The 24762-nt window shown below is 54.0% G+C and overlaps 1 protein-coding gene and 1 long non-coding RNA gene across 51 annotated transcripts in view; both read left to right on the plus strand.

Annotated features, from left to right (window-relative positions):
• Positions 1-24762, plus strand: part of EXD3 (exonuclease 3'-5' domain containing 3) — a 117782-nt gene that overhangs the window by 65835 nt on the left and 27185 nt on the right. For 23 of the 50 annotated variants that reach the window (XR_013405207.1, XM_077966824.1, XM_077966813.1 and 20 more), the window contains 10 exons: positions 3544-3644; positions 6352-6425; positions 6749-6787; positions 8132-8298; positions 8749-8884; positions 9421-9631; positions 9802-9911; positions 10437-10599; positions 10693-10865; positions 11619-11783. Coding sequence is in view for 47 of the 50 variants with exons in the window: in XM_077966824.1 (XP_077822950.1) it covers positions 3544-3644; positions 6352-6425; positions 6749-6787; positions 8132-8298; positions 8749-8884; positions 9421-9631; positions 9802-9911; positions 10437-10599; positions 10693-10865; positions 11619-11783 (1339 nt within the window). In the remaining 3 variants the exon portion in view is untranslated. Of the gene's footprint in view, positions 1-3543; positions 3645-6351; positions 6426-6667; positions 6788-8131; positions 8299-8748; positions 8885-9420; positions 9632-9801; positions 9912-10436; positions 10600-10692; positions 10866-11618; positions 11784-24762 lie in introns of all 50 variants that reach the window. The other 27 variants (XR_013405208.1, XR_013405209.1, XM_077966820.1 and 24 more) reach the window with 6 other exon arrangements.
• LOC144334935 (uncharacterized) lies at positions 13868-16394 on the plus strand. Its single transcript, XR_013405234.1, has 2 exons — positions 13868-13926; positions 15963-16394. It is a non-coding gene; the product is annotated as an uncharacterized LOC144334935 (long non-coding RNA).

Here is a 24762-nt window from a genome sequence, read left to right on the forward strand (position 1 = left end):
AGAGAAGTGTGGGATGGGGATACACAGAGCTGGACACGGGAGAAACTCTGGGGTGCTGGAATGTCCTTTATTTAAATTTTACATTAGAGACAGGGTCTCACTCTGTTACCAAGGCTGGAGTGCAAGGACGCAATCACAGCTCACTGCAGCCTCAACCTCCTGGGTTCAAGCCATCCTCCCGCCTCAGCCTCCCAAGGTGATGGGATTACAGGCGTGAGCCACTGCACCTGGCCTGGAACGTTGTATGTTGAGATTTGGGCAGTGGGTTTACCAGTGCATTTGCACCCATGATTGGCATACCTTACCATGTGTCACTTATACCCTCAGTAAATAGTTTATCTTTTTTTTTTTTTTGAGACGGAGTCTCGCTGTGTCTCCCAGGCTGGAGTGCAGTGGCGTGATCTCGGCTCACTGCAAGCTCCGCCTCCCGGGTTCACGCCATTCTCCCGCCTCAGCCTCCCGAGTAGCTGGGACTACAGGCGCCCGCCACCACGCCCGGCTAGTTTTTTGTATTTTTAGTAGAGACGGGGTTTCACCGTGTTAGCCAGGATAGTCTCGATCTCCTGACCTCGTGATCCACCCGCCTCGGCCTCCCAAAGTGCTGGGATTACAGGCTTGAGCCACCGCGCCCGGCCAATAGTTTATCTTAAAAAGCAGGACTTAGGCCGGGCGCGGTGGCTCATACCTGTAATCCCAGCACTTTGGGAGGCTGAGGCAGGTGGATCACGAGGTCAGATCAAGACCATCCTGGCTAACACGGTGAAACCCCGTCTCTACTAAAAATACAAAAAATTAGCCGGGTGTGGTGGCGGGCGCCTGTAGTCCCAGCTACTCGGGAGGCTGAGGCAGGAGAATGGCGGGAACCCGGGAGGCGGAGCTTGCAGTGAGCCGAGATCGCACCACTCACTCCAGCCTGGGCAACAGAGCGAGACTCTGTCTCAAAAAAAAAAAAAAAAAAAAAAAGTGGGACTTGCCAGGTACAGTGGGAGGATCAGTCGAGGCCAGGAGTTTGAAACCAGCCTAGGCAACATGACAAAACCCCGTCTCTACAAAGAATACAAAAATTAGCCAGCCATGGTGGTGCATGCCTACAGTCTCGCTACTCAGGGGGCTGAGGTGGGAGGATCACTTGAGGCCGGGCAGTTGAGTCTGCAGTGAGCCTTGATCATACCACTGCAGTCCAGCCTGGGGGACAGAGTGTCAAATATATATATTTAACTTTTTAAAAAGTTTTAAGTAGGACTTACAGTTTAAAGTGGCATTTAAACACAAGCATCTATTGCCTCTTTGCTTTAAAATGAAGACAAAAATTTCAAGAGAATAAGAGGGGAGATGGGAGCTGGAACCTGGAAGGCAGATGTCCAGGTGGCGACAGTCCTCAGAGGCCTGAGAGTGCGGAACCACAAATGCAAGAAGCCAGTTGGCTTCGGAGCCTCAGGGAGGCACAGGAAGTGGAGGCCCAGATTCCTCCAAGAAGCTGGGCTGGAAACAGGGTCTCCAGGGGGCCTTTGTGAGTGGCACGGTTGAGGACGGGGCTGGGGCTCCGTGCTGAAACCAGAAGGATACAGGTGAGACCCTTGCTGGAGGTGCACAGACGCTTCTCAGCCGACAGTACCTCTGGCCTTCCAGGGCTGCCAGGCCACACCGTGCACACAAGGAGGTAGCTCCTCTGTAGGGCAGCGTTGGGCAGGAGCAGTCAGGGTTGTGGGGGGCCTCTCGCCAGCCACAGGTGTGCTGACAGTAACGCACGGGGATGGTTAACACTGCGTGTCACCTTGATCGGATGGAAGGATGCAAAGTATTGATCCTGGGTGTGTCTGTGAGGGTGTTGCCAAAGGAGACTCACCTTCGACTGAGTGGACGGGGAGAGGCCGACCCACCCTCAATCTGGGGCCACCATCTAGTCGGCTGCCAGCAAGGCTAGAATATAAAGCAGGCAGAAGAACGTGAAAAGGCGAGATGGGCCTAGCCTCCCAGCCTACATCTTTCTCCTGTGCCGGATGCCTCCTGCCCTTGAACATCAGATTCCAAGTTCTTCAGCTTTGAGACTGGGGCTGGCTCTCCTTGCTCCTCAGCTTACAGATGGCCTATTTTAGGACCCTGTGATTGTGTGAGTTAATACTTAATAAACTCACTATATATATAGATAGATAGATATAAAATATATCTATATATATTACTTATAATATATATATGTATATATATCCTATGGATTCTGTCCCCCTAGAGAACCCTGACTAGTACACACACTAAGCTGGAGCTTGGAGGAAGCAAAAAAAAACTTAAAAGTACAAACGCTGTAACCAGGATCTTTGGAAGATACTGTGTCTGTGAAGTGGAGGTGGGGTTCCCCCAGAAAGAGCTTTCAGACTGTAGGACCGAACCTGGTGGATGAAGGACAGGATGAGAAATGAAAGCTCGGTGGGAGGTTTGGAAGATAAATTTGAAGTTGTCTTCCAAGAAGTAGCACAAAATACATAAAGAGAAGGAAAATCAGAGAAAAGATGTTTAAAATTGGAGATGCCGTCAAGAAGGTCCAACATACAAATAACGGGGACTCCAGGAAGAAGGGAGAGCAGGGAAGGAAATTCCTAAGTAATTCGTCACTGACGGGTTTCCAGACGCGAGGCCACGGGAGCCCCTACGGGAACCGGACTTGGCAGGTTTGTGGAGTGGCCGAAGGGGGGTGGAGAGAGACCCCCTGGGGGGGCACATCGTCATGAAATTTCTCAACACTAGTGAAAATGGAAGAGCCTCAAAACCTCCAGAAGAGCAGGTCACATCAGAGGGGCAGGAAGAGGAACGGGTTCTGGGGTCTCAACAGCAGTTCTGGGAGCAAAGCCTGCCTGTGCTAAGGGAGCGTCATCTCAACCCAGAAGTCCTGGCTCCACTGAACTCTCAAGCTGGTGTGCAGCAGGCCCAGACCCTGGAGGTGCACAGCTCCAAAAATACTCCGTGGACCTTATCTTGGGAAACACCCAACAGCTGAGCTTCACCACTACCTGGAGGTCGGAGGGTGTGGACCAGGGCACGGCGGGGGTCAGTCCCAGGACCGTGCAGGGCAGGAGCTAGAGAGTGGCTGGAGGGGCAGGAGGAGCCAAGTGTCAAGGGACCAGGACAGGAAACTGAGAGAAAACAGAGCCAGAGAAGCATCAACCCTGAAAGCAGCAGCAGAAGGCTGAGCTGTTGAGGCCGTTACGCGGCCAGAATATCACCAGTGAGAAGGTGCTGATTTAGCTAAAACTCTAATACTGTTAATTTGGGAGTCCACCTTCCGTGGGGAGAAGTCAGTACCAAACACCCAGAAGTCAGTAATCAAGAGATCACAATCCAAGGATGTTACCCGGAAACGTGGAGGCAAATGCACAACCATTTCAACGTCGACCTGCAAGTGCTAAGGATGGGCTGGGGGGTGATGCCTGCATTTTCCTATAAACCTCACTTGAGGTTTGAACTATGCATGCATATGACTGATGAAAACAAAAATCTTAAAATGTATTAACTTAAAACAGCAACAGAGGCTGTGTCTCTCTCTCCCCACAGACAGTACCCTGAGGTGACCTCCTTGAGCCTGGAGAAGCTGAGTCCGAAGGTGCTGAGCAGGCAGGTCTTGCGTCTGCAGGAGCGGTACGGCGTAGCCCCGGGTGAGTCTGGCCCCCCGCATTTCTGCCCCGGAGGCCAGGGAGAGCCGCCAAGCGTGGCCAGGGACATGTTCTGTGACTGGGGCTGCCTGTTGTTCAGGTGCCAACAAAGACCAGCCTTCCCCGAGAGCCCCTCCCTGCCTCTTGCCCAGCTCATGCCAGAGTGGCTGCGAGGTGGGCCTGGCCTGGGCCCTGCCACTGAGCAGCCCACGGGTCTGAGAGCTCCTCTGCCCACCTAGGCGGCTCCGGGAGCGCTTCCTGCCTCCTGCCTGGCTGCAGAGCTGAGAGTGAGTGCTGAGTCCAAGTCCGCAGGACTCCGCAGCCACGCCTCCCAGACCCCTCTGGACAGGCTGATGGCCGCACCTGCCTGTGTCATTGGACACCAAGGGAAGCCAGGTCCCCTTTGTTCCCAGGACACCCTGCAAGAGCCAGGAAGATGCACTGAGGCCCCATCCACGGGGCCCTTGAATCTCAGGAGGGTGCAGGCTGGTGCCTGGCTGGCAGTTTGGGTTTTATCTGGATTTTGCAGTGTTTCTAGGTTCTCAGCATGGTTACAGCCCAAATCCCTTCTGTCGATGCAGTATTGTATCCAGAAGCCTTTGGACACAGTATCCCACAGGCAAAATGAAGCCTAAAAGCATGGAAATGTCAGGAAACCTGCCCCCGTCTGTCTGGACCTGAGGGAAGGGCCTTTGCAGCAACACCTGGGCTGCCCAGCTGTGCCCCCGAGTAACTTCTCCCTTCCTCCTTCCTCCTTTTCTCCCTTCCCTCTTCCTCCCTTCCTTCTTCCTCCTTCCTCATTCCTCCCTTTCTCCCTTTCTCCCTTCCTCCTTCCTCCTTTTCTCCCTTCCCTTTCCTCCCTTCCTTCTTCCTCCTTCCTCCTTCCTCATTCCTCCCTTTCTCCCTTTCTCCCTTCCTCCTTCCTCCTTCCTCCTGTCTCCTTCCTCCCTTCCTCCTTCCTCCTTCCTCCTGTCTCCTTCCTCCCTTTCTTCTTCCTCCTTCCTCCTGTCTCCTTCCTCCTGTCTCCTTCCTCCTTCCTCCTGTCTCCTTCCTCCTTTCTCCTTCCTCCTTCCTCCCTTCCTCCCTTCCTCCTTCCTCCTTCCTCCTTCCTCCCTTCCTCCTTCCTCCTTCCTCCTTCCTCCCTTCCTCCTTCCTCCTTCCTCCGTTTCTCCTTCCTCCTTCCTCCTTCCTCCCTTCCTCCTTCCTCCTTCCTCCCTTTCTCCTTCCTCCTGTCTCCTTCCTCCTGTCTCCTTCCTCCTTTCTCCTTCCTCCTTTTCTCCTTCCTCCTTCCTCCTTCCTCCTTCCTCCCTTTCTCCTTCCTCCTTCCTCCTTCCTCCCTTTCTCCTTCCTCCTTCCTCCCTTTCTCCTTCCTCCTTCCTCCTGTCTCCTTCCTCCCTTTCTCCCTTCCTCCTTCCTCCTGTCTCCTTCCACCTTCCTCCTTTTCTCCCTTCCCTCTTCCTCCTTTCTCCTTCCTCCCTTCCTCCTTCCTTTCTCCCTGTCTCCTTTCTCCTTCTTCCTTCCTTTCTCCCTTTCTCCTTCCTCCTTCCTCCATTTCTCCTTCCTCCTTCCTTCCTCCTTTCTCCCTTCCTCCTTCCTCCCTTTCTCCTTTCTCCTTCCTTCCTCCTTTCTCCTTTCTCAGAAGTATATTGGGCTTTGTGTAGGTGCTACCCAGAGGTGCCACGTGGTTTAAAGAGGTGGCGGCCCCTGGGATGTCCAGTGCACGAGGGTAGCAGAGGCCTCGTTTCCAGGAAGGAGGAAGGTGGGAGGCGGGAGGCGGGTGCCCTCATCCCCCCTGGGACCCAGGGCAGGTGGCAGATTCCTGGGCGAGGCCCCTGCTGGAAGTTTGTGCCCTGGTGGCTGTGTTCCAGGAAGCTGGTCTCCCTGGTTAGCCTTTGTCCCTGGCCTTGCTGTGAACCGCACAGACCCCCACTGTAGCCTGCAGATGGGGTCCCCACCACAGGGTGCTCCCAGGTGTTGGAGGCAAGTGCTGGCAAGGGCACCACGTGTCTTGAGAGTGTCCCTGTGTGTCACAGGGACCCTCGGTGAGGTTGGGACAGAGCCAGGCAGGGGCCTTAGGACAGATGGTCGCCCGGCTCCCCGTGGCTGCGTTCTGGGCGGGGGTGGGCGGGGCGCTGAACGGTCGGCATCCCGCTGAGGACTGGCCAGCCCGTTAGCACCACTGGCTGCCACGCCCTCGGGGGAAGGGGCTCGGCCAGACCATGGTGCCTTCCCCGGGGCCCCCTCAGGCTCTGGGGTGGAGTATGGAGGGGAGGCTGACGGAGACTGTGGACGTGCGTGGGCCTCGGGCCCCTGCCGCTCATGTAGCTCCAGTCACGGGACCCACAGTGAGCATCCGGCTCTGTCCACGAGGTTCTCCCTGCCAGTGAGAGAAGGGCAGGGCACACACGCAGATGCCAGCGCCAGGAAGGAACCTCCCTGAGGAAAGACAGGGAGGCCCCAGAGGGAGGCCCAGATGAAAGGGCCCGCCGCACACATGCAAGGGAGAGCCTGGGGCCGGCGGGACCCCCAGGCTGAGTGGGGTGGACCCCAGCAGAGGCCCAAGCGGTGGGGAGGGGGTGAGGTCTGGGGCAGAGGTGGAGGGTGGTGAAGAGGCAGGCTCAGCCCCCCTGCCCGTCTCCTGCCTGCCCCAGAAGGAGGCCATGGTGAGGCTGCCCTGAGCCCGCAGTGCTGAGCTGGCCTTTCTTTTCAGCGCTGTGTCCCAATGCGGCCATGTGGCAGCGCCTGGCGGCCCTGCGGCACCTGTGCCACAAGCGGTTTGTGGAGGTTCGTGAGCAGGAAGGGGTCCTGAGGGCGGCCAGCCATGGCCTGAGCCACAGACTTTGGCCTGGGATACTCACTGCGCGCTGTGGGTTTGCACCGATGTCCCAAGCAGGAGCTGCTTCTCACCCCAGAGCTGGGCGAGCTGGGCCAGGCCTGGGTGAAGGGGAGGCCGTGGGGCCCTGGCTCTGGGCTGTGGCACCACGGTGGGTGAGCACCTGGGCTCTGACAAGGATGTACCCTGCCAGGGGTCGAGGAAAACTCCCACCAGGCCCCTGTTCAGCCTCTGGAGCTGCCTGGCAACTGTCCCTTCCCGTTTGCTTTTGCAGAAGAGCCTGTCTCAGGAAAACTGGGCTGACCACGTACGGGTGAGTTCGTGCTCTTGCCTGGGCAGCTGTTCTGGGGGCACAGGCCCGGAGCCTCCTGAAAACAGCAGGCAGAGCTGAGGCCTTCACGAGGGCTGCTGACCCCGACCCCGTGTTGGGGCACGTGCCTGGCAGGCGGGTGCGGGGTCCCCAGGCCCCAGAGGCCTGAGCAGGAGCTGAGGGCATCGGTGGAGCCTGCTGGGCCTCGTTCCAGGCGGACGGCAGCATCCGTGCCACCCGAACCGGCCCAGCGGAGCTGCCTGTGGGGCTGGGCGGGGGCTGAGAGTCACCAGAGAGGTACGGGGCGCCTGGGCGAGGCCGGAAGGAGGAAGGCCGGGCCCCCCCGCCGGTGCCAGCATGGAGCCGGCCGGAAGGGCAGCGGACGTCCTGAAGAATGCGGGCGGCTTCCACGTATTGTCGTCCACGTGGGAACCCACGCCGGGGAAGCAGCCTCGGGCTGCTGGGCCTGAAGCCAGCGGGGCAGGCGGACCCTCCTCGAGGCCGTGGGGCGGGAGGTCGTGCAGGAGCTCAGCCTCCCGGGCGGGTCCCCTCCCTTCCCGCCTGACACCCAAGGCCATCCTGGACCCATGGACTCCGGGACCGTGCAGGGAGGGAGACCCTCGCTCGTGCTGGGCCCTGCATTTCCTGGTGGGGGCCGAGGGTCCTGCAGGCCTGTGGGTGCCTCTGCTCCTGGGCTGGGCGCTGCCACAGGCGGCTGGCTGCAGGGGTGGGAGAGAGCTCACCCTGGTGAGGATGAGGATTCTCGGGACCCCCTTGGTCACTGCCACCCGGAGGGCACCCCTCTGTCTGCTCTTGGGCCGTGGGTGAATGGGTGCCCAATAGCCTCCTAAGCCCTGCCAGTCAAACCCCACACAGTGAGGAGGAAGGGAAGGGGCAGAGGGTCTCCCCCGGCAAGAGGAGGAGTGTGGAGATGGGGCAGGCTGGGCAGGTGCTCCAGAAAACACGCCCGGGTTCCTGGGACCCGGGGTGGGGGCAGATGCCTGGTGAGAGCAGGAGGGCCGGCGGAGGCTTGGAGGCCAGGAGGGGCCAGCCAGGGCTGAGCGGAGGTGGGCAGCCTTCACCTCAGGCTTGGAGACCCGGAGGGCCAGCCAGGGCTATACTGGGGTGGACAGCCTTTGCCTCAGCACCTCTATCTCAGCCGCTTTGGTCCTGTGGAACCTTGACCTCAGGCAGGACAGGCACTGCAGGCCTGGGGTAGACGGCTGCCCCTCCTCCCCGAGTGCTAAGAGCCAGTCTGCAAGGTCGGGGTCTATGGGGGTCCCTCGGGGCAGAGCCCTGTGGCACAGCAACGTCCCGTCTCCATCCTCACGGCCACCCTCCCCACAGGGCCTGGTGGAGCAGAGCCCGTGGCTTCAGGAGCAGCTGTCTCAGCTGCTGGTCTCCCACGGTGACCCAGTCACGGCCGCCCGGTGTGCCATGGGCCTCTCACTGCCCGAGGAGCGGCTGCCGGCTGCGGTGGCTGTGGAACTCCGCCAGCTCAGTCTCCAGGGGAGGTGAGCTCCGCCAGGTGACCCCAGCTAGGGGTGGGTTCCGCCCAGGATGGCCCTTACCCTTGGGACGACAGCTCACCAATCTGCACGCCAGTGGCTTGAGAATTAGAAATCAAGACAAAACAAAGAGCACAGCTGTACACATAGCAGACAAGACAGCAGGGCCCAGCCCTCCTACTCTGCTGCCAGCCCACAGACTCTGCAGCCAGATCCATGGCCAGCCCGACCCACGCGGGACCCTGAGGAGCAGGCTGCCCTATGGTCTGGGAGGGCAGCCACTGGGAGGAGAGGCAGGAGCAGGGGTCACGCTGGGCTGGACTGAGCCGGCGTGGGAGGAGGAGCCACGACCCGAGATGCCCCCACCAAACGCCCCGAACGCTCCCCTCCTGCTCCGAGGTCAGAGTGAGTGGGGGACCAGGGACATGGGGGCGCTACCAGCTCTGCCCCTCCCAGGGCGGCTGAGGCTGACTCGAGGCTGGAGGTGAAGGACGTGAAGGACCGTTACTACCAGCTGCCCATCCCCAGGGAGAACATCCACCTCCTGGCCTCGTGGGAAGACCTGACCAGATATGAGGGTGCACTCCTGCAGGTGAGCCCCTCGGCTGCTGGGGCAGCGCCCGGTGGTGGGATCCCCCTGCCAGGCATTGGAGGAGCATCAGGAGCATGGCATTCGGAGAGAGGCAAGGCCTCTGGGCGTGGGCCCGCCAGGTGCCCCAGGGCTGCTGTGAGGGCAGCCATTCCCCGCGCTGTGTTGCTGAGACTCCGGGATGCTGGGTGCTAGGTGCTGGGCACTGGGTGTTGGCATTTACCCAGTCCTGCCAGCCTGTGGAAGGTGCCGTGGGATCCCCGTTTTACAGATGGGGCACGAGACGTGGCTGCATCCTGACATGAGCACTGCCTTTGGCACTAGGCCAGGCCTCCCTCTCTGGTTCAGCCACAGAAAGCAAGGGGCAGCTGGGGCACTGGTCTTAGTGCCCCCCAACAGCCCAAGCCCTACAAGCATGCAGGGGTGCAGGGGCGTCTCCCTGAAGCCCAGGCTCACGTTGCTGCTCAGACCCTCCAGGCTGCCGTCGCTGCAGAGCCGAGTTGGCCCTGACGGTCACATCTGCCCCTTTCTGCCCACAGCCCCACCAAGTAGTTGGTGTAGACCTGGAGTGGACACCTGTGTTCGTTGCTGGGGGCCGGCCTCGGCCGTCACTCCTGCAGGTGGCCGTGGAGGGCCGCGTGTTCCTTCTGGACGTCCTGGCACTCTCGCAGCCACCAACAGGGCAGGGAGCCCAGGCCTTCTCCCGGCTGGTGGCCCAGCTCCTCTCGGACCCCTCTATCACCAAGCTGGGTGAGTGAAGCCCTGGGGCCCCCTGCCCAGTGCAGAAGAGAAGCAACCCCCACCTCTGCCTGACCCTTCCCTCTGTGCGCCCCGGGGAGGGTGCTGGGTGCACCCTGGGGTCCGGGGACAGTGCTGTCCCCGCCTGCAGGTGCCCCCCCCATGATGGTTCCCGCCCACAGGCTACGGGATGGTGGGGGACCTGCAGAAACTGGGCGCATCCTGCCCCGCCCTGGCCCATGTGGAGAAGCAGATTCTGGGTGGCGTGGACCTGCTGCTGGTGCACAGACAGGTGGGCACCCACTGAGCCGCTCACACGACGTCGGGTGGGCCTGGGTTTTGAGGGCTGCTTGGGGCCCCTCCACACCTTCCCAGTGGCCCTGGGCTTCTCCTGCCGGATTCCTGTCAGCTCAGCCTTAGTCACCAGGGCCCCCGAGCAGAGCCTGGCAGAGGTGGATCTGGCGTCCCCAGGGAGGGAGCAGAGCCTCCTGGCGCGGGCATCCCTGAGCCCCTGTGGGGCTCTTATCTGGTGCGAGGGCACCTTCCCTCGGACCTGAGCCCCGGGTTCCACTTGGAGGAGCTCCGGGAGGGAGCCCCTGGAGGTGAAGGTGTGAACCCAGAGCTGGCCCCGGTGTGCAGTACTTGCAGCCTGCGACCCCCACGTGGAGCCTGCCCTCGGATGTGTCCCTCCTTCTCCCTGTCGGTGGAGGGGGGCAGGGCCTCCTCCAGAGTCCCACAGAGCCGGTGTGAGTGGGTGCGGTGAGCTGTGCTCCCTCCAGGGCCAGACGCATCACCCTGCAGGGCACTGTCTTAGCAGATGCGGGTGACAAACATGCCAACCTCAGGCACAGACAGGGCCAAGGGGCTGAGGGGCCTGAGCCTCCTGGTGCAGCAGGTGCTGGGCACAGCCCTGGACAAGACGCAGCAGCTGTCCAACTGGGACCGGCGGCCGCTCTGTGAGGAGCAGCTCATCTATGCAGGTGTGTGGGGTGGTAGGTGGGACTGACCCCTCCTCACGCCCCACGGCCCTCCCACCCTCTGCCCCAGGAGGCTGAGGCCGACTCCCCACACAGCTGCCGATGCCTACTGCCTGCTGGAGGTGCACCAAGCCCTGTGCAGAGAGCCTGCCCGCTTCCACCTGTCGGAGGACCTGGCCGGGAGCCGGAGGCCCAGGCACACAGAGAGACCAGGGGCTCAGAAGCCACCCGGCTTGCAGAAAGCATCAGCCTCAGCCGCACCCAGGCAGGTGGGTGAAACCCCGCAGGGTCCATTTGTCAGGATTCTTGGGGAAGGAGGTCCCCGTCCATAAACCAAGGACCTGCATAGAGACAAGGCCGCTGGGTCAGAGTGTGTGGAGGGGGCCCTGCTCCTCCACACTGGACCCCCGGCCCCTGGAGTGAGAGGGGAGCAAAGTCCTGGTGAACTACCTGCATGACTGTCATGGGGGCTGCCCTTGCCTGGGGGGCCACTGCTCAGGAGGCAGCCGTGCCCCTGAGTGCCCCAGTCCCCTCCTGACACTGGGCCTGGCAACCTCCTCCCATGGCCCAAGGCAGCATCTAGCCCCCTCCCCATGATCCCCACCCCTCTGTCTATCCCCCTCCCCGTGATCCCCACCCCCTGTCCAGCCCCCTCCCGTGATCCCCACCCCCCTCTGTCTAGCCCCCTCCCTGTGATCCCCACCCCCTGTCTATCCCCCTCCCCGTGATCCCCGCCCCCCTGTCCAGCCCCCTCCCCGTGATCCCCGCCCCTCTGTAGGGCATACGCGCCACCCCAACACACACGTGGAGACCCCCCAGCACCGGCACCGGAGCCCCCCGGGGATGGTTTCGTTGCATGTTGTCTGCATTTCTGCTGTTTTATGCACAGCACACACAGTGCTCCTCTTCTGAAGATAAAACAGAGACAGAGCTGGCCACACAGCCTCAGGGCCCTCGCTCTCTGAGGCTGTGAGGGGCTGGGTGGGGTGACCGTGGGACTGCTGACCAGGGCTTCACCGTAGGTCCCTGTGGCTGCTGTGGCTGAGGGCGCCGCCCCTCAGGTCCCGGCCAGGGCCTTCCGCGTGGTGTGTGACAACATGCTGCAGGGGCTGGCACGGAGCCTCCGCTGTCTGGGTGTGGACGCACGCATGCTGGGCAACGGTGACGACCACCGCAGGGCGGCCGAGGTGAGCCTGCGGGAAGGGTCTTGGGATCCTCCTAAGGTGCGGCTGCCCCTAGCACAGGTGTTCCCACCCCCAGCACCAAACTCCTACCTCCAGCTCATCTACGGCTGCCAGCTGTGCCAGGCAAGCTCTGGGAACAGGACGGGGTGGCCAAGGATGGAGCGGTTGGGGGCCAAGTGGCTGAGATGGTCCCAGCCTCAGCCCTCATTGCCCTACAAAAGGAATTTACAGATGGAATTGACACTGCTAATCAGTTGACCTTAATAGAGCCTATCTTATTTGGGTGGGCCCAAAGTAATCACTTGAGCCCTTAAGAGCAGAAACGGGGCCGGGTGCAGTGGCTTATGCCTATAAACCCAGCATTTTGGGAGGCTGAGGCAGGAGAATGGCAGGAACCCAGGAGGCAAGTTCCACAGCTGTTTGTACTTTCTGTTCTGAGAGGTCACTGGAGGCCAGGAGTTCGAGACCAGCCTGGCCAACATGGTGAAACCCCATCTCTACTAAAAATACAAAAATTAGCCGGGCGTGGTGGCGGGTGCCTGTAATCCCAGCTACTCAGGAGGCTGAGGCAAGAGAATTGCTTCAACCCCAGAGGGAGAGGTTGCAGTGAGTCAAGATTGCACCACTGTACTCCAGCCTGGCTGACAGAGCAAGACTCCATCTCAAAAAAAAAAAAAAAAAAAAAAGCCAGGCACGGTGGCTCACGCCTATAAACCCAGCACTTTGGGAGGCCGATGCAGGCGGATCACGAGGTCAGGAGATTGAGACCATCCTGGCTAACACGGTGAAACCCCGTCTCTACTAAAAATTTAAAAAAATTATCCAGGTGTGGTGGTGGGCGCCTGTAGTCCCAGCTACTTGGGAGGCTGAGGCAGGAGAATGGCATGAACCTAGGAGGAGGAGCTTGCAGTGAGCCGAGATGGAGCCACTGCACTCCAGCCTGGGCGACAGAGCGAGACTCCGTCTCAGGAAAAAAAAACAAAAAACAAAAACAGGAATGGAACGCAGAAGACAGGGAGATTCAAAGCACAGGAAGGATTCGACGTCTCATTGTTGGCTTGAAGATGGAGGAGGTCACACAAGGAAACCTCAGTCCAACAGCCACAAGCAGCCAGATTCTACCAACACCTGACCAAGCCCAGAAGCAGGTTCTTCCCCAGAGTCTCCTAAGAAGATCCCGGCCACTAACACTGTGATTTCAGCCATGAGACCCTAAGCAGAGAACCTGGTCGAGTCCACCAGATTTCTGGACTTCCACAGAACTATGTTTTAAGCTGCTAAGCTTTTAGTAAATTGTGACAGCAGCATTAGAAAAATAATATGGAGGCCGGGCGCGGTGGCTCACACCTTAATCCTTGCACTTTGGGAGGCCGAGGCAGGTGGATCACGAAATCAGGAGTTCAAGACCAGCCTGGCCAAGATGGTGAAACCCTGTCTCTACTAAAAGCACAAAAATTAGCCAGGCATGGTGGCAGGTGCCTGTAATCCCAGCTACTTGGGAGGCTGAGGCAGCGGATTGCTTGAATCCGGGAGGCAGAGGTTGCAGCAGTGAGTGGAGATCATGCCACTGCACTCCAGCCTAGGTGACAGAGCAAGACTCTGTCTCAAAAAAATAGAAAAAAAAAAAAAAATGGATTGTGGTACCAGGAGTGGGGTGCTGGTGTAACACACAGCTAAAAAATGCGGAAGTAGTTTTAGAATCAGGTAATGAGTAGAGGGTGGAAGAGTTCTGAGGATCACAACAGGAAAGGCCTAGAGAGCCTTGAAACAGACTGTAGAAATACGGACATTAAAAGTGTCGAAGGTTAGGAAATAGGAGCGGGATGCTGGTAAATGCAGCTGAAACAGACGGAGCCGAGATGGTTAGACCTAAGCCACAACAGTGTGAGGGTGTCAGACCAAAGCCAAATTGACCAGGTTTCTCCCTTAGGGGAGTAAGAAGTGGGGTTAGTTGGTATTTATTCTTCATGGAGAGGCAGAATCCATCTTGAACCCTCGATTTGTTTAAATACTAGTTATGGGTAATCTTACCCATATGTTTTTTCTAATTACTTTTATTCTCTTTCCTTCAGTAAGAAGTGAATTTTTTTTTTTTTTTTTTTTTTTTTTTTTTTTGGAGACAGAGCCTTGCTCTGTCGCCCAGGCTGTAGTGCAGTGGCACGATCTCGGCTCACTGCAAGCTCCACCTCCCGGGTTCACACCATTCTCCTGCCTCAGCCTCCCGAGTAGCTGGGACCACAGGCGCCCACCACCATGCCCAGCTAGTTTTTTGTATTTTTAGTAGAGACGGGGTTTCACCATGTTAGCCAGGATGGTCCCGATCAAAGAGTGAAGAATTTTTCTAATTACTTTTCACTGGTTTTTATCTCCTAGGTCTTCTGCTCCAAGCTCTTAGTGAATTCTGTATTTTTAGGACTTTCTCTACAAGTAGTACAGCTTTATTTTCACCCTCATTTGTTTTCTGGACTGTCTGCTTATGTGAACATCCTAGACAGGTGTTCCCGTTTGTGACCACTTTACTCACAGCTGTAATGATCTGACAGATGCAGACATAGCTTCAGACATTTTCTGGAGAGAACATCTTTTAAGAAGGGAAGCCATAGAGCTTTCGTGTTCATTTTCTTTTTCTTTTTTTTTTTTTTTTTTTGAGACGGAGTCTCGCTCTGTCACCCAGGCTGGAGTGCAGTGGCAGGATCTTGGCTCACTGCAAGCTCCGCCTCCCGGGTTCACGCCATTCTCCTGCCTCAGCCTCCCAAATAGCTGGAACTACAGGCGCCGCCACCTCACCTGGCTAATTTTTTTGTATTTTTAATAGAAGGTGGGGTTTCACCGTGTTAGCCAGGATGGTCTTGATCTCCTGACCTCGTGATTCGCCCGCCTCGGCCTCCCAAAGTGCTGGGATTCCAGGCGTGAGCCACCGCGCCCGGCTTTCTTTTTTTTTTTTTTTTTTTTTTTTTTTTTGAGACAAAGCCTCGCTCTGTTGCCCAGGCGGGAGTTGCAGTGGTGCTACCTGGGCTCACTGCAAGCTTCGCCTCCCAGGTTCAACCGATTCTCCTGTCTCAGCCTCCTAAGTAGCGGGAATTACAGGCGCCTGCCACTACACCCAGCTAATTTTTGTATTTTTAGGAGAGACAGGGTTTCTCCATGTTGGTCAGGCTGGTCTTGAATTCCTGACCTCAGGCGATCTGCCCACCTCAGCCTCCCAAAGTGCTGGGATTCCAGGCGTGAGCCGCCGCGCCCGGCAGGATCTTTCCAAATCATGCGTTTTCTACTAAGACTCCTGGAGAGATGAGTTAATTGTTTCATGTAAGGATTATATCTTGAGTTTCATTTTCCATATACCTTTCAAAAGGAGCCTTACTAATAAACTTACAAACATTTTTTAAAAAGAAAACGGAAAGAAAGCACTCCGGGTGAGAGCCCAGAGGATGTGAGGAGCACGTCCTGACAGAGTGGAGGGAGACAGGCCCCTGCTAGGCGGTGGCGGGAGACGCCATGGGGCTGTGTCCTGCTGTCGGACAGAGACTTTGTCAGGTGAACCTGGGTGTTCAGCTGAGGAGATCTCCAGACTGTGGAAGATGCAGCCTGGCCTGTTCCTGCTGCTTATGGTGAAATGTGAGCAGAAGGAGAGACTGAGGGGAGCGCTCTTAAACAAAAAGGAGGCTGGGCGCAGTGGGTCAAGCCTGTAATCCCAGCACTTTGGGAGGCCGAGGCAGGCGGATCACGAGGTCAGGAGATCGAGACCATCCTGGCTAACACGGTGAAACCCCGTCTCTACTAAAAAATACAAAAAACTAGCCGGGCGAGGTGGCGGGCGCCTGTAGTCCCAGCTACTCGGGAGGCTGAGGCAGGAGAATGGCGTGAACCCGGGAGGCGGAGCTTGCAGTGAGCTGAGATCCGGCCACTGCATTCCAGCCTGGGGCACAGAGCAAGACTCCGTCTCAAAAAAAAAAAAAAAGGCCGGGCGCGGTGGCTCAAGCCTGTAATCCCAGCACTTTGGGAGGCGGAGACGGGCGGATCACAAGGTCAGGAGATCGAGACCATCCTCGCTAACACGGTGAAACCCCGTCTCTACTAAAAAATGCAAAAAAAAAAAAAAAAAACTAGCCAGGCGGGTTGGTGGGCGCCTGTAGTCCCAGCTACTCGGGAGGCTGAGGCAGGAGAATGGCGTAAACCCGGGAGGCGGAGCTTGCAGTGAGCTGAGATCCGGCCACTGCACTCCAGCCTGGGCGACAGAGCGAGACTCCGTCTCAAAAAAAAAAAAAAACCAAAAAGGAACTAGGACTTGATGATTTGGGAAACTTTCATCCTGTCCAGATGGCAAAAGATGCTAAGAATAAGTGATTGTTCCCAAAAGTGTGACCTGAAAAGCCGAGTGTGTATCTCTGCATGAGTGAGGTCAGAGCAGTCAGAGTCTTCAAAAGCAAACCTGAGGCTTCCAGAAAGTGCAGGGGCATCAGCCCTTGGCCACCTCCACAGACACGGAAGTGGACAGGAAATGTGCCAGCGAAGTTCCACGCCACTCACAATCTTCTGAGACGCGTCGCGTCAGCCACTGCAAGCACGGAAGTCAGTTCTCGATAGTAAATCTCTTCTATCTCCCACTGGTTCGCTTCTCTAGATCAGCCCAACTGACAAATTTTGGTGCCAGAAGTTGTTGCAGAGGAAGGTCTTACAGATGAGTTCTCTGCACTGGTTCTGGGACTTCTGGAATTGGTTCTCTAATACTATTAGGTTTAGAGACACTAAGGGCCTAGTTTCCAGTAGTAAAGAGGATATAGGCCGGGCGCGGTGGCTCACGCCTGTAATCCCAGCACTTTGGGAGGCCGAGGCAGGTGGATCACGAGGTCAGGAGATCGAGACCATCCTGGCTAACACGGTGAAACCCCGTCTCTACTAAAAATACAAAAAACTAGCCGGGCACAGTGGCGGGCGCCTGTAGTCCCAGCTACTCGGAGGCTGAGGCAGGAGAATGGTGTGAACCCGGGAGGCGGAGCTTGCAGTGAGCTGAGATCGTGCCACTGCCCTCCAGACTAGGTGACAGAGCGAGACTCCGTCTCAAAAAAAAAAAAAAAAAAAAAAAGGATACAGTAGTCCATGGTGAGATCTTGCAAAATTATTCAAAATATTGCCATGGGATACCCTTCATTGGGAACCGGTAGAAGCACAGATTCTGAGGGAACAAGTATTTGCTGCTTCCAAACATTGCAGTCAAACTTTTTTTTTTTTTTTTTTTTTTTTGAGACGGAGTCTTGCTCTGTCGCCCAGGCTGGAGTGCAGTGGCCGGATCTCAGCTCACTGCAAGCCCCGCCTCCCGGGTTCACGCCATTCTCCTGCCTCAGCCTCCCGAGTAGCTGGGACTACAGGCGCCCGCCACCTCGCCCGGCTAGTTTTTTGTATTTTTTTAGTAGAGACGGGGTTTCACCGTGTTAGCCAGGATGGTCTCGATCTCCTGACCTCGTGATCCGCCCACCTCGGCCTCCCAAAGTGCTGGGATTACAGGCTTGAGCCACCGCGCCCGGCCTGCAGTCAAACTAATGGGTATAATGGGATGGGCTGGTTGCTCCTAACTGTGCTGGAGAAAGTGGGGAAGAAAAAGATGAGCTCAGGCTCCACACGAAGGACCTGCCAGCTTCTATAGTGGCCCTAAAAGGAGCCCTTATCCCCTGTGGCTGCAGAAGTAAAACTGCTGAACGCCAAACCTAGAGTTTAATCCTGTGAGCAGCTGAATCACAACAGAAAGTAAATTCACAGCTGATGTTATTAATCTTTGTCCACTTGGCCAGTCCTGTCCATGTAAAATTATACTTCATTGTCTTTGAACGTGCTTTTCTCTGATTCTTTTTTGTTTTTGTTTTTGTTTTTGAGATGGAGTCTCGCTCTGTCACCCAGGCTGGAGCGCAATGGCACGATCTCGGCTCACTGCAGCCTCCACCTCCCGGGTTCAAGCGATTCTCCTGCCTCAGGCTCCCCAGTAGCTGGGATTACAGGCACCTGCCACCACACCCAGCTAATTTTTGTATTTTTAGTAGAGACAGGGTTTCACCATGTTGGCTGGGATGGTCTTGATCTCCTGACCTTGTGATTCACCTGCTTTGGCCTCCCAAAGTGCTGGGATGACAGGCGTGAGCCACCACGCCCGGCCCTTTCTCTGATTCTTGATGAAGTTGAGCATCTTTCCATATGTTCTCTAGCTATTTGCGCTTTCTGTTCTGTGGAGCGCCTTGTGGCTGCCACTGCTGCCCTAAGAAAGGCCTGGCTGCAAGGCTGGGAACTCGGCTGGGAAACAGTTCCCTGACTGATATAAACCTTCCCTAACGATGAAGGTGGTTTGCGGTGCCTAATCTTTACAAACAATGTGGTTTATGCTGGACATCACTTTCCTCCCAGGACTCTGGAATTTTGGTATATGCCAGGCAGAGGGTATCAATGTGACTACCCCCCAGTAAAAACTTCAGGTGATGAGTCCCTAATGAACTTCCCAGATAGACAACGCTTCACAAATGTCATTACAACTTTTTGCAGAAGTTAAGTGCATCGCACAGGATTCTCTTGGGAGACGACTCCTGGGTGCCTGAACCCTGTTTCCTCTGACTCTCCTGAGCGAGGGTTCCTGGGTGCCTGAGCCCCGTTTCCTCTGACTCTCCTGGGAGACGGCTCCTGGGTGCCTGAGCCCCGTTTGCTCCGGACTTTGCCCTGTGTGCCTTTTCCCTGTGCTGACACTGCTGTATACTGTTCACTGTAGTGAGTCTTAGCCAGTGTGACTGTGTGCTGAGTAACACTGAATCACCAAGCCTCAGGATGATCTTGGGAACCCTCAACACGTGCCTGGTCCAGTCTTTTGCTTTCATTTTTAAGAGACAGGGTCTCATTCTGTGTGGCTGGAGTATAGTGGTGTGATCATAGCTGACTGCAGCCTCAAAATCCTAGGCTCAAGTGAGCCTCCCAACTCAGCCTCCTAAGTAGCTAGGAACACAGGCACAGGCCACCACACCCAACTAATTTTTAAAATTTTTTGCAGAGACAGGATCTCGCTATGTTGCCCAGGCTGGTCTTGAACTCCTGGCCTCGGGTGATCCTCCTGCTTCAGCCTCCCAAAGTGCTGGGATTACAGGTGTGAGCCACCGTGCCCGGCCTGGCCTTGAGTTTTTACATGATGCCATGATGTCTAAATTCCTCTAGCATTTTCACTCTAGCATTTCTGTAGCATTAATTCCTCTAGCATTTCGTGTCTAGTAGGGTGAGTATCTACCTCGTTCTTCTCCTTCAGTCCTTTGTCCTTTCTGTATAAGTTTAGAAACAGCTCACCAATTCAGTTTTGCTTGGAACTGCATTGGCTCTATAAATCAATTCAGGGAAAAGTGACATTTCTAAGATATTGAGGCCAGGTGCAGTGACCTCACCTATAATCTCAGCACTTTGGGAGGCCAAGGAGGGAAAATTGCTTGAGCCCAGGAGTTTGAGACCAGCCTGACAACATAATGAGACATTGTTTCTAAAAAAAGAAATAGCCAGGCATGGTGGTGCACACCTGTGGTCCTGGCCACCTGAGGGACTGAGGTGGGAGGATCACCTGAACCCATGAGGTCGAGGCTACACAGTGAGCCATGATCATGCCACTGCACTCCAGCCTGGGCAACACAGCAAGACCTCATTAGAAATATATATATATACACACACACACACACACACACACACACACACACACACACACACATATATATATATATATATATATATTTTTTTTTTTTTTTTTTTTGAGATGAGGTCTCTCTGTGTGTTGCCCTGGCTGGACTGCAATGGTGTGATCTTGGCTCACTGCAACCTCCACCTCAGGGTTCAAACGATTCTCCTGCCTCAGCCTCCTGAGTAGCTGGGATTACAGGCATGTGCCACCACACCCAGCTAATTTTTGTGTTTTAAGTTGAGATGAGGTTTCATCATGTTGGCCACACTGGTCTCAAATTCCTGACCTCATGATCCAGCCGCCTCGGCCTCCCAAAGTGCTGAGATTACAGGCGTGAGCCACCACGCCTGGCCTCTTTCTAACACATTTAATAACCTCCATAAAAATCTTGCATGTCATTTGTTAGATTTCATCCCAGGAACTTTACATTTTTGTTGCTTTTATAAATTGCGTGGGTTTTATTTTCCGCTGATACAGGGACTGTGGTTGCCCTTGATGAGTTACTCTTATATCCAGAAGACTTGCTAAATGCCCCTAAATCTTACTGAATTGGTTGTCAATTATTTGGAGTTCTCTCTTTTTTTTTTTTTTTTTTTTTTTTTTGAGATGGAGTCTCGCTCTGTCGCCCAGGCTGGAGTGCAGTGGCCGGATCTCAGCTCACTGTAAGCTCCGCCTCCCGGGTTCACGCCATTCTCCTGCCTCAGCCTCCCGAGTAGCTGGGACTACAGGCGCCCGCCACTTCGCCCGGCTAGTTTTTTTGTATTTTTTTAGTAGAGACGGGGTTTCACCGTGTTAGCCAGGATGGTCTCGATCTCCTGACCTCGTGATCCGCCCGTCTCGGCCTCCCAAAGTGCTGGGATTACAGGCTTGAGCCACCGCGCCCGGCCTGGAGTTCTCTTTGTACACATCATCTGCAAACTATGAGGGTTTTATTTCTTCCTTTTCAGTCCTTATATCTTTCCTTCCTTATTTCTGTTTGTGTGTGTTTTTTTTTTTTTTTGAGACGGAGTCTGGTTCTGTGGCCCAGGCTGGAGTACAGTGGTGTGATCTCGGCTCGCTGCAAGCTCCGCCTTCCGGGTTGACGCCATTCTCCTGACTCAGCCTCCCGAGTAGCTGGGACTACAGGCGCCCACCACCATGGCAGTCTAATTTTTCTATTTTTAGTAGAGTCAGGGTTTCACCGTGTTAGCCAGGATGATCTCGATCTCCTGACCTTGCGATCCGCCCGCCTCGGCCTCCCAAAGTGCTGGGATTACAGGCATGAGCCACCGCGCCCGGCCTCCTTCCTTATTTCATTAGTCCAGATCTCCAAGACAGTGTTGAATAGAAATGGTGATGGTAGCCATCCTTGTGTTGTTTCTGATTCAGAAAGGAAAGTTTTAACATGAAATACGGTGGTTGCTCGATATTCTGTACCATGCTGAGGCAGTTCCCCCGTGATTCCACATTTGCTGTAAGTTTTTGTTGTGAATGAATATTGAATCCACCTACCTAATGCTTTCCCGGCAGCTATGGAGATGCCCATAGGCTTGTTTATCCTTTAATCTGTAAATGTGATGAATGACATTACTAACTTTTTGAATTTGGGACTAATCTTTCTTTCCTGGGTTAAATTCAACTTGGTCCCGCATATTGCCCTTCTTAATACATTGTGGACTTTGGTCTGTGATTTTTTTTTTTTTTTTTTTTTTTTTGTGAGACAGAGTATTGCTCCATTGCCCAGGCTGGAGTGCAGTGGCATGATCTCAGCTCACTGCAGCCTCCACCTCCCGGGTTCAAGCGATTCTCCTGCCTCAGCCTCCCAAGTAGATGGGATTACAGGTGTGCACCACCACACCTGGCTAATGTTTGTATTTTTAGTAGAGACGGAGTTTTGCCATGTCGGCCAGGCTGGTCTCAAACTCCCAACCTCAGGTGATCCGTCCTCCTCAGCCTCCCAAAGTGCTGGGATTACAGGTGTGAGCCACCGCACCCGGCCTGGTCTGTGATTTTTCCTTTTGAAGTGGCGTCTTGCTGTGTTACCCAGGCTGGCCTCGAACTCCTGCGCTCAAGTGATCCTCTCACCTCACTGAGACTACAATAGCTAGGACTGTAAGCATGTGGCACCACTCCTGGCTTGGTCTGTGATTTTGTTTGGGAAGCTTGTATCCAACTTCATGGGTACATCTGACATAAAATTTTCCTTTCTCTTTTTTCTGGCCTCATATATACGTTGGGAAGTTTTCCGTCTTTTTTCTGCAACTGAGTAATGTTTAAATTAACTGCTCCTGCAACTGGCTCACCTCCCATGAGGCTTCCCGGCCTGATGTTTTCTTTCTTTTTTTTTTTTTTTTGAGACAGAGTCTCGCTCTGTCTCCCAGGCTGGAGTGCAGTGGCCGGATCTCAGCTCACTGCAAGCTCCGCCTCCCGGGTTCATGCCATTCTCCTGCCTCAGCCTCCCGAGTAGCTGGGACTACAGGCGCCCGCCACCTCGCCCGGCTAATTTTTTTGTATTTTTAGTAGAGACGGGGTTTCACCATGTTAGCCAGGATGGTCTCGATCTCCTGACCTCGTGATCCGCCCGTCTGGCCTCCCTAAGTGCTGGGATTACAGGCGTGAGCCACCGCACCCGGCCTCGGCCTGATGTTTTCTTTGAGGAGAATGTTCTGATACTGAGTTTTATTAATAGTTATAGAACCACTTGGCTGGCTGTGTCTTCTTGATCACATTTGGTAATTTATAATTTTTCTGGAGTGTGTCCATTTAATCCAACATTTCAAATATATAAGTATAAATTGTTAGTGTCCTCTGTTAAGGTTCTGCTGTGTCTGCAACTGGGTTCCCTTCCTTTTGCTCTCACTCTTCTTGTGATCTCGCAGAAATGTGTCAACTTACTGCCTTTTTTTTTTCTTTTGAGATGGAGTCTCGCTCTGTCGCCCAGGCTGGAGTGCAGTGGCTGGATCTCGGCTCACTGCAAGCTCCACCTCCCGGGTTCACGCCATTCTCCTGCCTCAGCCTCCTGAGTAGCTGGGTCTACAGGTGCCGCTACCACGCCCGGCTAATTTTTTTGTATTTTTAGTACAGACAGGGTTTCACCCTGTTGGCCAGGATGGTTTCGATCTCCTGACCTCATGACCTGCCCACCTCGGCCTCCCAAAGTACTGGGATTACAGGTGTGAGCCACTGCGCCCAGCCAACTTACTGCCTTTTAAAATAACCAGTATTTGGCTTTGTTGAGTCTTTCTGTTGCATTTTTGTTGTCTATCTCATCAATTTCTAATCTTATCTTTATAATTTCCTTCCTTTTGCTTTCTTGGGTTTGTTTCCAAGTGACGTCGCTTAGTTCTTTAATATTCAGGCTCTTATATTTTAATGATATAAATATTTCAGGGCATAAATTTTTCTCAAAGTATTGTTTTCACTGCGTTTTATCAGTTTTGATATAGAGTGTTTTCATTGTTTTTAGTTCTAATAACGTTTGAATATCAATTATGATTACTTATTTGACTTCATTCTTTAGAAGACTGTTTTTCAATTTTAGAAAGCTTGGATCTTGGGGCTTTTAGTTATCTTTTTAAAAATGATTTCTAACCTAACTTTAGGAACATAGTCTGTATGTTTCCAGTTTTGGAAATTTCTTGATTTGCTTCGTAGCCAAGTAGATGATCCTTTTTTTTTTTTTTTTTTTTTTTTTTTTGAGATGGAGTCTCACTCTGTTGCCCAGGCTGGAGTGCAGTGGCACCATCTTGGCTCACTGCAACATCCACCTGCCCGGTTCAAGCAATTCTCCTGCCTCAGCCTCCCAAGTAGCTGGGACTACAGATGCACACCACCATACCTGTCTAATTTTTGTCTTTTTAGTAGAGATGGAGTTTCACCATATTGGCCAGGCTGGTCTTGAACTCCTGACCTTGTGATCTGCCCACCTCAGCCTCCTAAAGTGCTGGGATTATAGGCGTGAGTCACCACGCCCAGCCTAAATCATCTTTATCCTATTTGCTTTTCTGCCTGATTCTACCAAGAGAGCCATACTGAAGTTTCCTGTGATGGTGCATTCATCAAATTTTCCACGCAATTATGTCAGTGTTTGCTTTATAAGTTTTAAAGTTATGTTAGTAGGTGCATATACATATTATTATTAGAATTATTATTTCTTTCTATTGTATGAAATATTTTATAATTATGAGGTAAACCTCTTTGACTCCAGTAATGCTCTTTGCTATAAAATATATTTTAACTGGCTGGGCGCGGTAGCTCAAGCCTGTAATCCCAGCACTTTGGGAGGCCGAGATAGGTGGATCACAAGGTCAGGAGATTGAGACCATCCTGGCTAACACAGTGAAACCCTGTCTCCACTAAAAAATACAAAAAAAAAAAAAACTAGCCGGGCGAGGTGGCGGGCGCCTGTAGTCCCAGCTACTCGGGAGGCTAAGGCAGGAGAATGGCGTAAACCCGGGAGGTGGAGCTTGCAGTGAGCTGAGATCCAGCCACTGCACTCCAGCCTGGGTGACAGAGCGAGACTCCGTCTCAAAAAAAAATATATATATATATGTGTGTGGGGGCGGGGGTGTGTGTATATATATATTTTAACATTAATACCATTTCTCCATTATTCTTTGGTTAGTACTGGTAGAGCACTTTTTCATCCTTTTACTTTCAAACTTCTTTTATATAGTAGGTGTATTTCTTGCAAACTGTTTCTAGCTGGATTTTTTTTTTAAATCTAGTCTGAGTCTTTGCTTTTTAACTTATTAGTTTAGTCCTTTTACATTTATTATAATTATTGATAGAATTTGGGTTTAGTCGTACTATCTTAATTTGTGCTTTCTATTTGTACAACTTTTTCTATTCTTTTTCCTCTTCTTTTTTTCATGCTTTTAGCTTTTTTACCTTCATTCTATGTTTCCTTCAGTCAGTTTGAAAGCTATAAATTCTATTGCTGTTGCTTTCCTTGTTTTCTTAAAATATGCATATTTTGCTATGGATTTATTTCTTTTCTTTGTAGGGATTGCCCTAGAATTTTTTTTTTTTTTAAGACAGAGTCTCACTTTGTCACCCAGGCTGGAGTACAGTGGCACTATCTTGGCTCACTGCAATCTCCACCTCCCAGGTTCAAGCAATTCTGCCTCAGCCTCCCGAGTAGCTGGAACTACAGGCACCCCACACCACACCCAGCTAATGTTTGTATTTTTAGTAGAGATGAGGTTGCGCCATGTTGGCCAGGCTGGTGTCAATCTCCTGACCTCAAGTAATCCACCTGCCTCGGCCTGCCAAAGTGCTGGGATTGCAGGCATGAGCCACCGCGCATGGCCGAGA

Source organism: Macaca mulatta, chromosome 15, assembly GCF_049350105.2.
Source record: "Macaca mulatta isolate MMU2019108-1 chromosome 15, T2T-MMU8v2.0, whole genome shotgun sequence".
NCBI lineage: Eukaryota > Metazoa > Chordata > Mammalia > Primates > Cercopithecidae > Macaca > Macaca mulatta.